The following is a 14021-nucleotide window of genomic DNA, read 5'->3' on the forward strand; positions in this document are numbered from 1 at the left end:
CAGTTATGGTTTGGACTCATTTAAAAAACAAATCAATCACATAGCATTTACCTTTCTCTACACTGTTACCACCTGTGATCGGTTTAAATCGTAAATACGTGTTTAAATGTGGCACCTGGGCCGTTCGGACCTACCTGCCGTTCTGTTGGTAGAACTCGTCTTCAAACTCGCGGATGGTCCTCCTCAGCTTCTTCTTCTCTGCCTTGGCCTTCCACAGCTGCTCCAGGAGCTCAGGCCTGTGGGATACAGGAGGTGTCAAAGCCCAGCATGACCATATATGGAGTGGCAGACACTACTCTGAGAGCGTCACGTAGCCCTGGACGGGAGGTGGTGTTGGGGGGGGGGGGGGGGGGGGGAGTGCGGTCAGATGAAGTGAGGTGAGAGCATGACAGGGTGAAAGGTAGGGGGCGGGGTTATAAGGTATGCGCGGCACCTGAGACGAGGCGGTCGTTTTACTCTAAAAGGATTACTGCCTCATCCAGCGACGAGATTTGACGCCACTGAACCTAACAGACACGCAGGCCTGTGCCAGTGGCTTTAAATAGACATCATATGATGTGTGCACGATGCCGCCGGCTGATAAATGCATGCCAGGCATGGGCATCAGGGTGTCTACACAACACCTGGAGCCCATCTGGAAAAGTGTGGGAAATGAACCTTGCTTGTTGAAGGCGGCACAGAGAGACTGGTTCAGAATGTAGCAGGATGTGGTTCTTACATGTGTTTAACTTCTTAACAACTGTAAATATACCGCTCTGACCCCAAACATACTCAAAGGTAAACGGAAGCACACGACCAAGAACCTCGCCGCTAAGCCACAAACACACAATCCAGAACCTCGCCGCTAATCCACAAACACACAATCAAGAACCTCACCACTAATCCACAAACACACAATCCAGAACCTCACCACTAATCCACAAACACACAATCCAGAACCTCACCACTAATCCACAAACACACAATCAAGAACCTCACCACTAATCCACAAACACACAATAAAGAACCTCACCACTAATCCACAAACACACAATCCAGAACCTCACCACTAATCCACAAACACACAATAAAGAACCTCACCACTAATCCACAAACACACGACCAAGAACCTCGCCGCTAAGCCACAAACACACAATCAAGAACCTCACCACTAATCCACAAACACACAATCAAGAACCTCACCACTAATCCACAAACACACAATAAAGAACCTCACCACTAATCCACAAACACACAATCAAGAACCTCACCACTAATCCACAAACACACAATCAAGAACCTCACCACTAATCCACAAACACACAATCAAGAACCTCGTCGCTAAGGCACAAACACACAATCAGGAACCTCGCTGCTAAGCCACACTTTGTCTCCTACTAAACTACCCAGCTACGTGCAAATTCCTACAGACAATTTGCCACCTACTAATCAGGAATTACAAAAAGTAGCAGTGAATGAGAGTGAATGAGTGATGGACATTATAAAATATATAGAGACAGCTCCAGGTCAGTTTGAATGTACTCAAAACCACTTAATGCAGTACTGACATTCAAGTTACTGTGCAGTTTCTGCAACACTTGAGCTAAATCACTCGTTTGGAGGCAGGAGATGAGATGAGATGTGTTTAAACGCAGTTTTACTGAACTCACATAGACGAGGCGTTGGAGCTGGACAGGCGCAGGTCCAGGGCTAATTTTCCGGAACTCTCCTCCAGTTTGGGCCTGAGTGAACTCTCCTGTTGAGGCTGGGCGGCCGGGTCCAGGGCCAGGATGACCTCTGACCCCTCGTTTGTCACTGGGCCACTGTCCTGCTGCCCTCCGTCTTCCTCTTCTTCCTCGATCTCCTCACAAAAGTGGGCGGTCTCACCCTCGATGATGGGCTGTAGGGTTTGGTTACGTCTCTTGCTGGATGGGGAGGCCTAGAGAGAGAGAGAGAGAGAAAGAGAGAGAAAGAAAGAGAGAGAGAGAAAGAGAGAGAGAAAGAGAGAGAGAGAGAGAGAGAGAGCGAGAAAGAAAGAGAGAGAGAGAGAGAGAGAGAGAGAGAGGGGGAACATGAAAATCAGTTCTCACATTTACACATACATACAATGTGTATTTTTTTCTTTTAATTTATGTATGTATGCATGAGTGTGTGTATTTTTGAGTGTCTGTGTGTGTGTGTTGTGTATGTGAGCATGAGTGTTAGGTGAAGGTCAGAGACCCACAATAATGGGTATGATGGTGATGTGTGTGTGTGTGTGTGTGTGCGCGCATGTTGTGTATGTAAGTATAGATTAGGTAAAGGTCAGAGACCCACAATAATGGGTATGATGGTGATGTGTGTGTGTGTGTGTGCATGTTGTGTATGTAAGTATAGATTATGTAAAGGTAAGAGACTTACAATAATGGGCGTGATGCTGACACGGGTGAGCATCTGTTTGACGAGTCTGTATCTGTCATACAGCGGCTTCACTATCAGACGCTCCTCACGCGTCACCTGTGTCACACAGAAACACAGCTTCACTCAGATACAGAGACACAGAAACACAGAGACACAGAAATACTGACACACAGAGACACAGAAACACAGCTTCACTCAGACACAGAGACACAGAAACACTGACACAGAAATACTGACACACAGAGACACAGAAACACAGCTTCACTCAGACACAGAGACACAGAAATACTGACACACAGAGACACAGAAACACTGACACACAGAGACACAGAAACACAGCTTCACTCAGACACAGAGACACAGAAACACTGACACACAGAGACACAGAAACACGGCTTCACTCAGACACAGAGACACAGAAACACTGACACACAGAGACACAGAAACACTGACACACAGAGACACAGAAACACAGCTTCACTCAGACACAGAGACACAGAAACACAGAGACACAGAAATACTGACACACAGAGACACAGAAACACAGCTTCACTCAGACACAGAGACACAGAAACACTGACACACAGAGACACAGAAACACAGCTTCACTCAGACACAGAGACACAGAAACACTGACACACAGAGACACAGAAACACAGCTTCACTCAGACACAGAGACACAGAAACACTGACACACAGAGACACAGAAACACTGACACACAGAGACACAGAAACACTGACACACAGAGACACAGAAACACAGCTTCACTCAGACACAGAGACACAGAAACACTGACACACAGAGACACAGAAACACAGCTTCACTCAGACACAGAGACGCAGAAACACTGACACACAGAGACACAGAAACACGGCTTCACTCAGACACAGAGACACAGAAACACTGACACACAGAGACACAGAAACACGGCTTCACTCAGACACAGAGACACAGAAACACTGACACACAGAGACACAGAAACACTGACACACAGAGACACAGAAACACAGCTTCACTCAGACACAGAGACACAGAAACACTGACACACAGAGACACAGAAACACGGCTTCACTCAGACACAGAGACACAGAAACACTGACACACAGAGACACAGAAACACAGCTTCACTCAGACACAGAGACACAGAAACACAGAGACACAGAAATACTGACACACAGAGACACAGAAACACAGCTTCACTCAGACACAGAGACACAGAAACACTGACACACAGAGACACAGAAACACAGCTTCACTCAGACACAGAGACACAGAAACACTGACACACAGAGACACAGAAACACAGCTTCACTCAGACACAGAGACACAGAAACACTGACACACAGAGACACAGAAACACTGACACACAGAGACACAGAAACACTGACACACAGAGACACAGAAACACAGCTTCACTCAGACACAGAGACACAGAAACACTGACACACAGAGACACAGAAACACAGCTTCACTCAGACACAGAGACACAGAAACACTGACACACAGAGACACAGAAACACGGCTTCACTCAGACACAGAGACACAGAAACACTGACACACAGAGACACAGAAACACTGACACACAGAGACACAGAAACACAGCTTCACTCAGACACAGAGACACAGAAACACTGACACAGAAACACTGACACACAGAGACACAGAAACACTGACACACAGAGACACAGAAACACGGCTTCACTCAGACACAGAGACACACAAACAGTGATACACAGAGACACAGACACACATAAACACAGCTTCATTTCGACACAGAGACACAGAAACACAGGCTCACTTAGATGCAGAGGCAGAGAGAGAGTGAGAGAGAGACAGAGGAACAGAGAGACGGGGGGTTGGGGGAAACTCACAGGCCGGCCGTGCAGTCCCTCATAGTGTAGTAAGTTTTTCTGAAGCATGGTTTTCTCACAGGCCAGCTGCTCCTTGGTCATTTTCTGATAAGAGCAACAAAAGACAGTGTTACTATCACCATACATAGCATAACACACACACACACTGAACTGGCATGAGAGAAACGGAGAAAAGGAAGAGAGCCTTACCCTGATGTCCTCCGGCCAGCCGGCCTCCTGTCTCTTCAGGCTGAGACGGCGCTGGATGAGCTGGAGAGTGTCCTCGCGGGTGGGCTTGTTTCCCCGCACCTCACCCTCCACGGAGCTCTCGTGAGCAGAGTGCTCCAGCGTGGAGCCAAAACTCTTCGGCAGAGTGTTACTGCGTGGCCGCGTCTGAGGAGTCATCTCACTGTCAGCCTTGTGTTTGGCATCTGTCAGGGAGAGAGAGAGAGAGAGAGAGAGAAAAAAAAAGAGAAAGAGAGAGAGAGAGAGAGAGAGAGAGAGAGAGAGAGACAGAGACAGAGAGAGAGGAGGGGTGATGATAAGCACCACTAGGTGTTAGTCACACTCATTCTACAAAGCCCAGCTGTCAATCTCAGAGTTCTGTAAAATATGTAATGGTAGATAAAGCTTCTACTGTTTGTCCAAGAGCGATGGACATTCATCACTGTACACGTCTGAAGACATCTGAGGATGTCAAGTGTTTTCCAAAATCACATTTTTTTTCTAACAGCGTCAAAACACGACATCAAGTACAAACAACAAGAGGCACCAACAACAGTGCAATACCAGCCCCCCCCCCCCCCCCCCCCCCCCCCCCCCGGCCCAGTGCCCCCCCCACCCTGTTCTGCCCGCCCCGCCCCGCCCTCAAAACTAAAAGAAGGAAGAAAACGCGGTCGGGCCGAGAGCGTTCCTTGCGGGACGTGCTTCTGCGAGACCTCGTCAGAGACAAACCGAAAGAGAGAGAGAGAGAGAGGGAGAGGGAGAGGGAAAACCAAAAACCAACACAACTCAAAGGGCTGAGGTCTACTTACAGCGGCTCCTGAGTACTTACATAGCTGGGGTCCCTGCCTAGAGACAGTGTGGGGGCGTGCGAGTGTGAAATGGGGTGTGTTGAGGGCGTAGGCAGAGGACAGGTGGCGTCTGTGTGAGTGAAGCACTGCCTGGTGCCTCAGGGAGCCTTTGGGTGAGAGTTGCTGTCGTCCTGTCAACGGGGGGGAGGGGGCCATCCGACAGGGCGGGGGTGGGGGATTTGATTAAAGAGAGAGAGAAACTTATTCGGCGGTGCACCTCTGTTGTGGGGGTGGTTGGGGGGGTGTAAGTCAAATGAAATGGACAATGGGTGGAGTTTGAGAGCCAATCACGTTGGGCTAAGACAATGTAGGAGGCAGGGCTTAGGTGCGGTACAGTAATGAGGGGGTGGTCCCTAGTGGGAGACTGGGAGTGTACAGGCATGCACTGATGGGTGGAGCCTCTCTGTACTGCGACAGGGGGCGGTCTCAGTCCGCCCAGTGACTGCATGGACACACAGACCATTACTGCCCAACACACGCACACACCCAAAAACATCGCCGTCCACCTCAGCCACACCTTCTCTCACCTTTCAGCTGTTTCCGGATTTTGGTAAGGTCTGTCATCCACTTCAGTACCTTGGGATTAGCTGCTTTATCAGCATGAGACGGCTGGGAGAGAGAGAGGGAGAGAGAGAGGGAAACCGTTAACTTCACGGTGTGGGAGATGTGGATTTAGCTCAAACGTTGGAGATCATCATGTTCATGTCTTCACCTTATAGTTCTTTTCCTTCTCAAACTGCTCCTCAAACTGTCTGATCTTCTTTTTAAGGTTCTGAAGTTTCTTGGTGAGCTGGTGAGAAACTGAATCTCCCTTCACGCTCTCTTTGGAAGTCAGGGAAGAGCGTCGAGGCCTGAGAGAGAACCAGACACGGAGGAGATCAACACAAGGTCCGTGCACAGGGCTTCTCATCACATGTCATGACATCACCATATATATTCTGTTCTAAAGCGTGTTATACCCTGAAACTGCAGTTATGCTGCAGCCAAGAAGAATGCTACAGAAAAGAAGTAAGAAAAAAAAAACCCTGGAGGATGTGTGTGTGTTATGTAAGTGCAGACGGTTGATGCTGTGCTCTAGTGCATCATACTCAGCGTCTGATCATCACAGTGTGTGAATGAGTGTGTAAGTGTGTGCGGTCTGATCATCACCATGTGTGAAGTCTGAGTGTGAATGAGGGTGTCATTGTGTGCGGGTCTGATCATCACAGTGTGTGAAGTCTGAGTGTGAATGAGTGTGTCATTGTGTGCGGGTCTGATCGTCACAGTGTGTGAAGTCTGAGTGTGAATGAGGGTGTCACTGTGTGTTGGTCTGATCATCACAGAGTGTGAAGTCTGAGTGTGAATGAGTGTGTCAGTGCGCGCGGGTCTTCTGATTCTCACCTGCCACAGGACAGGGCTTTGGTGGGGGAGGTGCTGTCAGGGTCCTGCTGTAGGAAGCGTTGGCTGTGTTGACCGAAGTCCAGGAAGCGGCGTGCCAGCAGGGGCTGGGCGTCCTCCTCCAGGGGCAGAGGAATGATCCGGCCCGCCAGCGGAGACAGCTGGGCCTCACCCGATTCGCTCTCCTCCTGCCAGGACGTGAAGGCCGGCACAGGTTCTACCAGACACACACACACACACACACACACACAGACACACACACACACGCCGAGAACATTACGCCACAGTTGCTTTTAACTCAACAGCCAATCTAAAGGAATCATAAAATTACTACAGCCTCTTGGCTGCTTGAGTACACAGTGAGTCAGGTGCTGCGGACATGTACGTGCAGACACACACACACACACACACACACACCAGTGCAAATGCTCACAAAGGGGCAAACACGCACGCACGCACGCACGCACACTACCAGCCCCCACAACCAGGATTTGGATTAGAGAGGGGGAGGAATTTCCACCCCTCCTGAGTCCCATGAATCACTGGATCAGCAGAGTTTAGAATGAAGGGGACAAAAATGGAGTTAGAAGAACAAAAAAACCCCAAAAAACAAAACAGAACAAAACAATTAAAACAAAAACAGAAACATAAGAAGGACACCCCACACTGAAGATCCGGGTGAGTGAGGCAGGAATGGGTAATGGGAATGCCAGCAGGAGAACCTACACACACACACAGCAGGAGAACCTACACACACACACACACACACAGCAGGAGAACCCACACACACACACACACACAAACACACACAAACACACACACACACACACACACACACACACACACACAGCAGGAGAACCTACACACACACACAGCAGGAGAACCCACACACACACACACAGCAGGAGAACCCACACACACACACACACAGCAGGAGAACCCACCCACACACACACACACACACACACACACACACAGCAGAACTCAAGCACTGTGAACTCAAGCACCGTGAACTCAAGCACACTTCTTGTCTCTTCACAGCTACTGCCAAAAGGAGGAGTCGGAAGGAGGGCAATCAAGTGGGCAAAACAATCGATGCACACACACACACACACGCACGCACAAATACTCACACGCACGCACACACAAACACACGCGCGCACACACACACACACACACAATCACTCACACGGACACACACACACACAGACACACACACACACACACTCACTCACTCTCAATCACATACACACACACGCACACACTGACATACACACACACACACTCACTCTCAATCTCTCACACGGACACACACACAGACAGTCACTCTCGATCACACACACACACACACACACACACACACACTCACTCTCAATCACTCACACGGACATTCCTCACACACACAGACAGACGGACAGACAGACAGACAGACAGACAGACAGACAGACAGACAGAGGACTTAAAGGAGGAGCGGCCCTGGAGTGCAGCGATTAACAGAAAGGTTGAGTGTGAGTGGTGAACACAGAGGCAGAGTGTCGTTTGTGGCTGTTTGCGGCAGCTTGTGAGGGGTGAAAAGGCAGGTTAAAACCGGTGGTGGGGGGGGGGGTCAGTTTGGCAGTGAGGTACAGGAGTGGCTCCTGTAAAAACCAACCCACACAGAGAGGGAGACAACATTCTGCAACGCAGCCCACTGCCATGGAGACCTGGCCGTCCTAGTTAACACTGTTTCTGCGCCCGACACACTGGCTACTCATTAAAAGCAAGGGAATGCATCTGCTGACAGTGGATTAAAAGCAGCGTGAGTCAGTGCCGCTAATTGGCTCTCTGGGGGTGGGAGGGCAGTGGGTGCTCTGAGTCAGTCTCAGAAGAAGAGGAGGGGGTGAGGGGGGGTTAAGAGAGGCCTGAGAGGAGGACGAGGAGGAGGAGGAAGAGGAGGAGGAGGAAGAGTTGGCTCTGGAGCTGATACTTACCGTACCCTTCCCTCTGCAGGTGCATACATGTGAAGTCTATGAGGGGAAAAGTGTTGGGGTACGGTGCTGATCACGCAAGGGCACGGCCCGGCGGAAAACAGAGAGACAGTACAGAAAAAAAAAAAACACTGCTGTGAGCTGACGCCTCGGAATCAGGCCTCACTTGACTCAACACACACACAGACACACACACGCACGCGCACGCACACAAGTGCACACAAACGTGCACCCATGCATGCGTGTGCGTGCATGCGGACACACACACACACACACTTTCTCCTTTTCTCCTGTATTCAGTTATGAAACTATAGGTAGACACACATGAGATAAGCAGCCATGCGTGTTGTGCAGTGCAGGCTGACTAAAATATTTCTGTGGTATTTCTCTTATCAGACAGTCTCGGTAAATGGGTCACGCTGACCCCGCGTGACAGGACAATCTGCGGTATTTTCTGACACCTCACAAGCTCCTGTTGGGTTGGGTGAGACTCATATTCTCCTGACAGCTTATGTAATGTCGTTTTTATTGCCGTTAAATGACTCAATTAAAAGCTGATCTATTACGAACATGTGACACAGTGAAAAACAGGTGGATCTGCACTACAAAGGACAAACCCCCTGGTAACCTAAAACAAACACACACACACACACACACACGCACACATGCACATCTCTGCCCTGTTTTTCTCATCTCTGGCTTTATTTGTGCCTTTAACTTCGCCCTACGTAAGGTGACCTTGCCTGTCTACAAAGGCATTTACCTAATAAAACATGTCACTGCTTTTAAACCACAGACTAAACCTTCTCCAGTCATTGCCAGCATTTCTGTGTGCTGCTGAACAGACTTGCTCCTTCTCTGGATTTGCCCAGACGGATATCGGTGGTTTTATCCTCAGTCTGACAACAAACCGCTGTGAAATAAGTCGCTCCGTTCGTGTTTTGCGGGACTAGATCGGGGAGGTGTTGCAAGCTTACCTTCCCAGTGTCTGTCTGGGAACAGCTGGAGGCGGGAGCCGTCGGCCGGCTGGGCGGGATGCTCGCCGGGCTCCGTGTTGGCGTTCGGGTCGGACTCGCTCGGCCCGGGCTGCTAAAACACAGGGGGGGCGGGGGGGAGAGGGAGGAGAGCGTGAGTCAGACGCACGGAGGTGCTCTGTTACGATGTGATTCTGAGCCAGAGCTCAGACAAGACACTTACGCAGGTGGTGATATCACTCTGGTCCATCTGTTCGCAAGCCTGACGGTTCTCTAGTCTGTGAAAAACAACAACAACAAAAAGAACAGAATGTACCAAGACATGGTTTAAGCTTAATCTTCAGACACTATAACATATTGGAAGCTCTAGGCGTAAGAGCCAGCGATGTTCAGCACAAAGGAGTCACTGATTGGGCTCTTCAGACTGTAAATGGCTGATCTAAACATGACCGTGGAGAGGAGGACATTTATAAAAATCAATAAAGGGTTTATTCTCAGACCATAATAAAACATACCTTATTGAACTACTGCAGACAACTTTTTGACAAATACACTCAAAGTTCTTAAAAGCATCCACAGAGAGTTTATGACAGATCATAGAAACATCTGGACCGCAGTTCAGACGATGACTGATTTGTTTTTGGGTATTAAGACCTGGACTCGCTTATGGAAGATCTTTTAAGGGCATCTCGCACCTAAATTATGCATGGTGATTTACTGTTGCCAAGCTGTGTGAATTTAACTCAACTCATACACGTTCATAACTGACCTTTCAGTCTTGATATTGTTCTCATCATCTACAAAAAGGTCTGTGTCCAAGTCCATTCCAGAACTTTCCTCTGCAGCAGGACTGCTGGGTCGAGAACCCTGTAGCTCCTGGAAGCGACGACAACAACAACAACAGCGACAGCACCAAAAAGAAGCCTGGTTACTGACATGATGTCATTTTGTTTCATGTCCAAACTCAAAACACAATGTGTCTTTTTTGCTTCTTTAGCAATAGCAGTGGGAACACATAAGCTATGCCTTTGATATAGCTGAGGGCAGAATGTTCTAGAAGTACTTAAAATACATTCTGATCAGAGCCTAAACAGGGCAAGTTTCCTGTGAGCAGCCATTCTCAAGGTCAGCCAGATACAAGCCTGGGCTGAGGTAAAGCTATCATTGTATGTGTGTGTGAGTGTGTGTGTGTGTGTGTGTGTGTGTGTGTGTGAGCGTGTGTGTGAGTGTGAGTGTGTGTGTGTGTGAGTGTGTGTGTGAGTGTGAGTGTGTGAGTGTGTGTGAGTGTGTGTGTGTGTGTGTGTGTGAGTGAGTGTGTGTGAGTGAGTGTGTGTGATTGTGATGTGCAGGTGCCCCTGTCATTCCTCAGGGTGGTCTATTAAAAGAGGCAGTGGTGACTCAGATGGCTGAAAACACTGATCCATGCCCGACACACACACACACTCAGTGAGCTGGCAGGTGGCCTTTGTGTGAAGACCTTTGGGGGTTGAAGGCTGAGGAGAGTGTGTAGTGATTCATTACCAGAAAATTCCATTTCAATGTTTCTTGTCAACAGACTGGTTCCTGACTACCCAGTATGAACTGAGCAATTGTGTAATAGTTATAAAACTGTCTTTTATTGTCATGCATACCTTGCTTTGCTCTTCTAACATCTACACACACACATACACACACACACACACACATACCTGCAGACCCTCAGGGCTGTGTGGTGTGGACTGATCTTCTTCAGTGACAGCCTGAGGAGAGATCTCAGACACAGACTGCTTCTCCTCCTCATGGTCTCCTCGGCCAGTCACCTCCTCACTCAGGACCTCTCTGTGGACGTGCAGGAGTAACGTCAGACTGAGTCATTTACTTCACATCAGGACAGCAATCAAAGGCTCTGTGTGATAAACCCGCCGCCAGCTCTGCCTCTTTCATATTTATCTAATCACGCCCAACTCTGTCAATAAACAAAGCCTGACAAAAACTAACAACAGAGCGATTGCCAGTGGATTACGTGTGTATGCACACGCACACACACAAACACACACACACACGCATTCACTCACACACGCACAAACACACACACAATCGCACACTCACACGCGCGCACACACACACAAACACACGCACTCACCTCTGGCCAGATTGGCAGGCTGACCCCTGACTCTCATAACTACTGATCTCCTGATCTATGGAACTCTGTAGGTCGAAAAAGTGTTGCTCAACTGCAGCGCGGATGGTCCTCTGGATAATGCTGTAGACACACACACACACACACACACACACACACACAGCATTTACAACAGTTCTTACATAGAAGAAAACACATTCCAACGACTATAAAACAAGAATACTGTGGCGCAGGTCCCGAGTTTGACAATCATAAAACGAGTTCCCAGCAGGAGCGCACTGCCCTGTATTCACCCAGCCTGTCATCCATCCACACCGCCCACGTTCAACAGGGTCAGCAATGTCAAGCAAGGTCGTTCTGACCAACAACGGAGCGGCGGAGGAGCCTTCAGTTAGGATCCGCCGGCCCGTGTCAGATCCGCCTGTAAACGGCCTCATTCTGGAAAGCCAGTAGGGTCCAGACATGCCGTGCGGGGTGGTGTGGGACCGGGCTGGGCCAGCGGTGGTGACCGTCACGTGTAATGTGTCCTCTCCGCTGAACGCTGTGGAACAGTTGATCCTCAGTGGGTCAGGAGCAACGGCCGGGGCGAGCTGGCGCTCGGAGAGCGTCGTGTGCCAAAACCCACAACAAATCATTATCTACCTCAGAGTGACGGCCCGCGTTTCCCCGACACGGCAATCAAAACAAAGCAGGGGCCACCTGGGGGCCCGAAGCGAGGACCGTGTGGAGCCCCGGGCTGTACACACGAATGCCTCTTCTGTAAACTGGTGCTTTTACAGAATCACAAATCCAGTTCAATCCACCAGTGTACGCATTTACTGTCACGCCCTACAACACCAACATCACATTAGCCTTCCCACAACCATAGCCATACATACAAAACACCCCTCTCTTCTCTAAGGCCAAAGCAGCATCAAACATTACTCTAACATCAGTTCAGTAAACCAGACCCACTCAAACACTACTCACCGGTCAATAAACTGCTCTTTTAACCCTCTGACCGAACACTCTGCACAGACACAGATTCGGCACCCGGCACACAACGCTAATGAACTCTGGGCTGTGGCTCATGGGCTGGAGCTGCTCTGTTTCGCTGAGCTCGTCCTTTAAAAAGCTCTCCTGTTCTCAGGGAGATGAGTCTCTCCTGCCCTACATGTCAACAGCAGCCAAAGCTGATCTGCCTTCAAGAGCCTAATCACATTTGCCCAGGCCCTGCCATGCCTTCAGTACACACGTCACTGGACTCATCCCTGCCTGGAGAGGACCACTGGGACAAAGCATTTAACCCAACCAACAGTATAAATAAATAAATAAATAAATAAGAAAGATGAGGAGTTAATCAAGATGACTGTTTATGCTGGGACTCTGCTTGGATACAGCAAAATGTCAAAAAGCTAAAAAAAGACAGTCCATAAAAATGTTTATTCTGTAAGTGCCCTTAGGCTGCCCTAAGTTGTTTTGATTGGCTCTAAAAATAAATACAATTTAATTTGTAACTGGACACACGTGAGTCAGGTATCTGTGTCAGAGTTCAGGCAAACAACACTGGAGGGGTTTTTTTTTTAGAACAGGAAGTGAGGAGGACAAGTACTTACTCTGCAGATCCTGGAAGAATGCTGATGGGAGAGATATGCGAACTGAGGAGAGAGAGAGAGAGAGAGCAACGTTAGGACACCCAGCTAACACATGTGCCTCTGTGTGTGTGTGTGTGTGTGTGTGTGTGTGTGTGTGTGCGTGTGCGTGGGGTCTGGTGGAAACACAAGGGCAACGGGGCCAGGCGTACTGGAGACACTGAGCCCAGTTAATCCAGTCTCATTACAGAACAGAAATGGCAGAGGATACAGCACAGTCACGTCCATGGGATGAAGATACAGAACTCGCAGCACACACTGTCTCTGATCAGCCAGCGTGGCCCCTCAGCTAAAGCAGGACCAAGGAAGACCATGAGCAGAATGGGCTGTCTTGTCCTGACCACACAAAGGCACAGAACAAAGTCTCTGAACATTCACTCTGCTGTTTCACTGAACAGGACCTCATCGGCATCAACAGCAGAGGGGCGCCGAACAGGAAGTGGAGGTTAGGTCGATTCAGCCTTCCCCTCACCCACACGCACACACACACACACAAGCAAAGTCAGGCATGTGTGGAATTCCTCCTTACATAAGAATGTGGAGAGGCCTGGTGCCCGGCTGTTAGCACACACACACACGCCAAACTCTGAAGAGCCAACAGGGCCTGATGGAGATGACAGGTGCCCGTCAAAGCAGAACCGCGTCCACAC

At 49.3% G+C, this 14021-nt stretch overlaps 1 protein-coding gene across 1 annotated transcript in view; it reads right to left on the minus strand.

Annotated features, from left to right (window-relative positions):
* Positions 1–14021, minus strand: part of fam13b (family with sequence similarity 13 member B) — a 39335-nt gene that overhangs the window by 1284 nt on the left and 24030 nt on the right. The window contains exons 8-23 of the mRNA XM_030765592.1: positions 13336–13377; positions 11744–11863; positions 11310–11439; positions 10391–10497; positions 9845–9899; positions 9625–9736; positions 8651–8716; positions 6684–6897; positions 6016–6154; positions 5831–5912; positions 5285–5434; positions 4441–4661; positions 4252–4335; positions 2380–2475; positions 1650–1918; positions 135–236 (exon numbers count right to left, since the gene is read on the minus strand). Of these exons, the coding sequence (XP_030621452.1) occupies positions 135–236; positions 1650–1918; positions 2380–2475; positions 4252–4335; positions 4441–4661; positions 5285–5434; positions 5831–5912; positions 6016–6154; positions 6684–6897; positions 8651–8716; positions 9625–9736; positions 9845–9899; positions 10391–10497; positions 11310–11439; positions 11744–11863; positions 13336–13377 (1989 nt within the window). The remainder of the gene's footprint in view (positions 1–134; positions 237–1649; positions 1919–2379; positions 2476–4251; positions 4336–4440; positions 4662–5284; positions 5435–5830; positions 5913–6015; positions 6155–6683; positions 6898–8650; positions 8717–9624; positions 9737–9844; positions 9900–10390; positions 10498–11309; positions 11440–11743; positions 11864–13335; positions 13378–14021) is intronic.

Source organism: Chanos chanos, chromosome 2 (assembly GCF_902362185.1).
Source record: "Chanos chanos chromosome 2, fChaCha1.1, whole genome shotgun sequence".
NCBI lineage: Eukaryota > Metazoa > Chordata > Actinopteri > Gonorynchiformes > Chanidae > Chanos > Chanos chanos.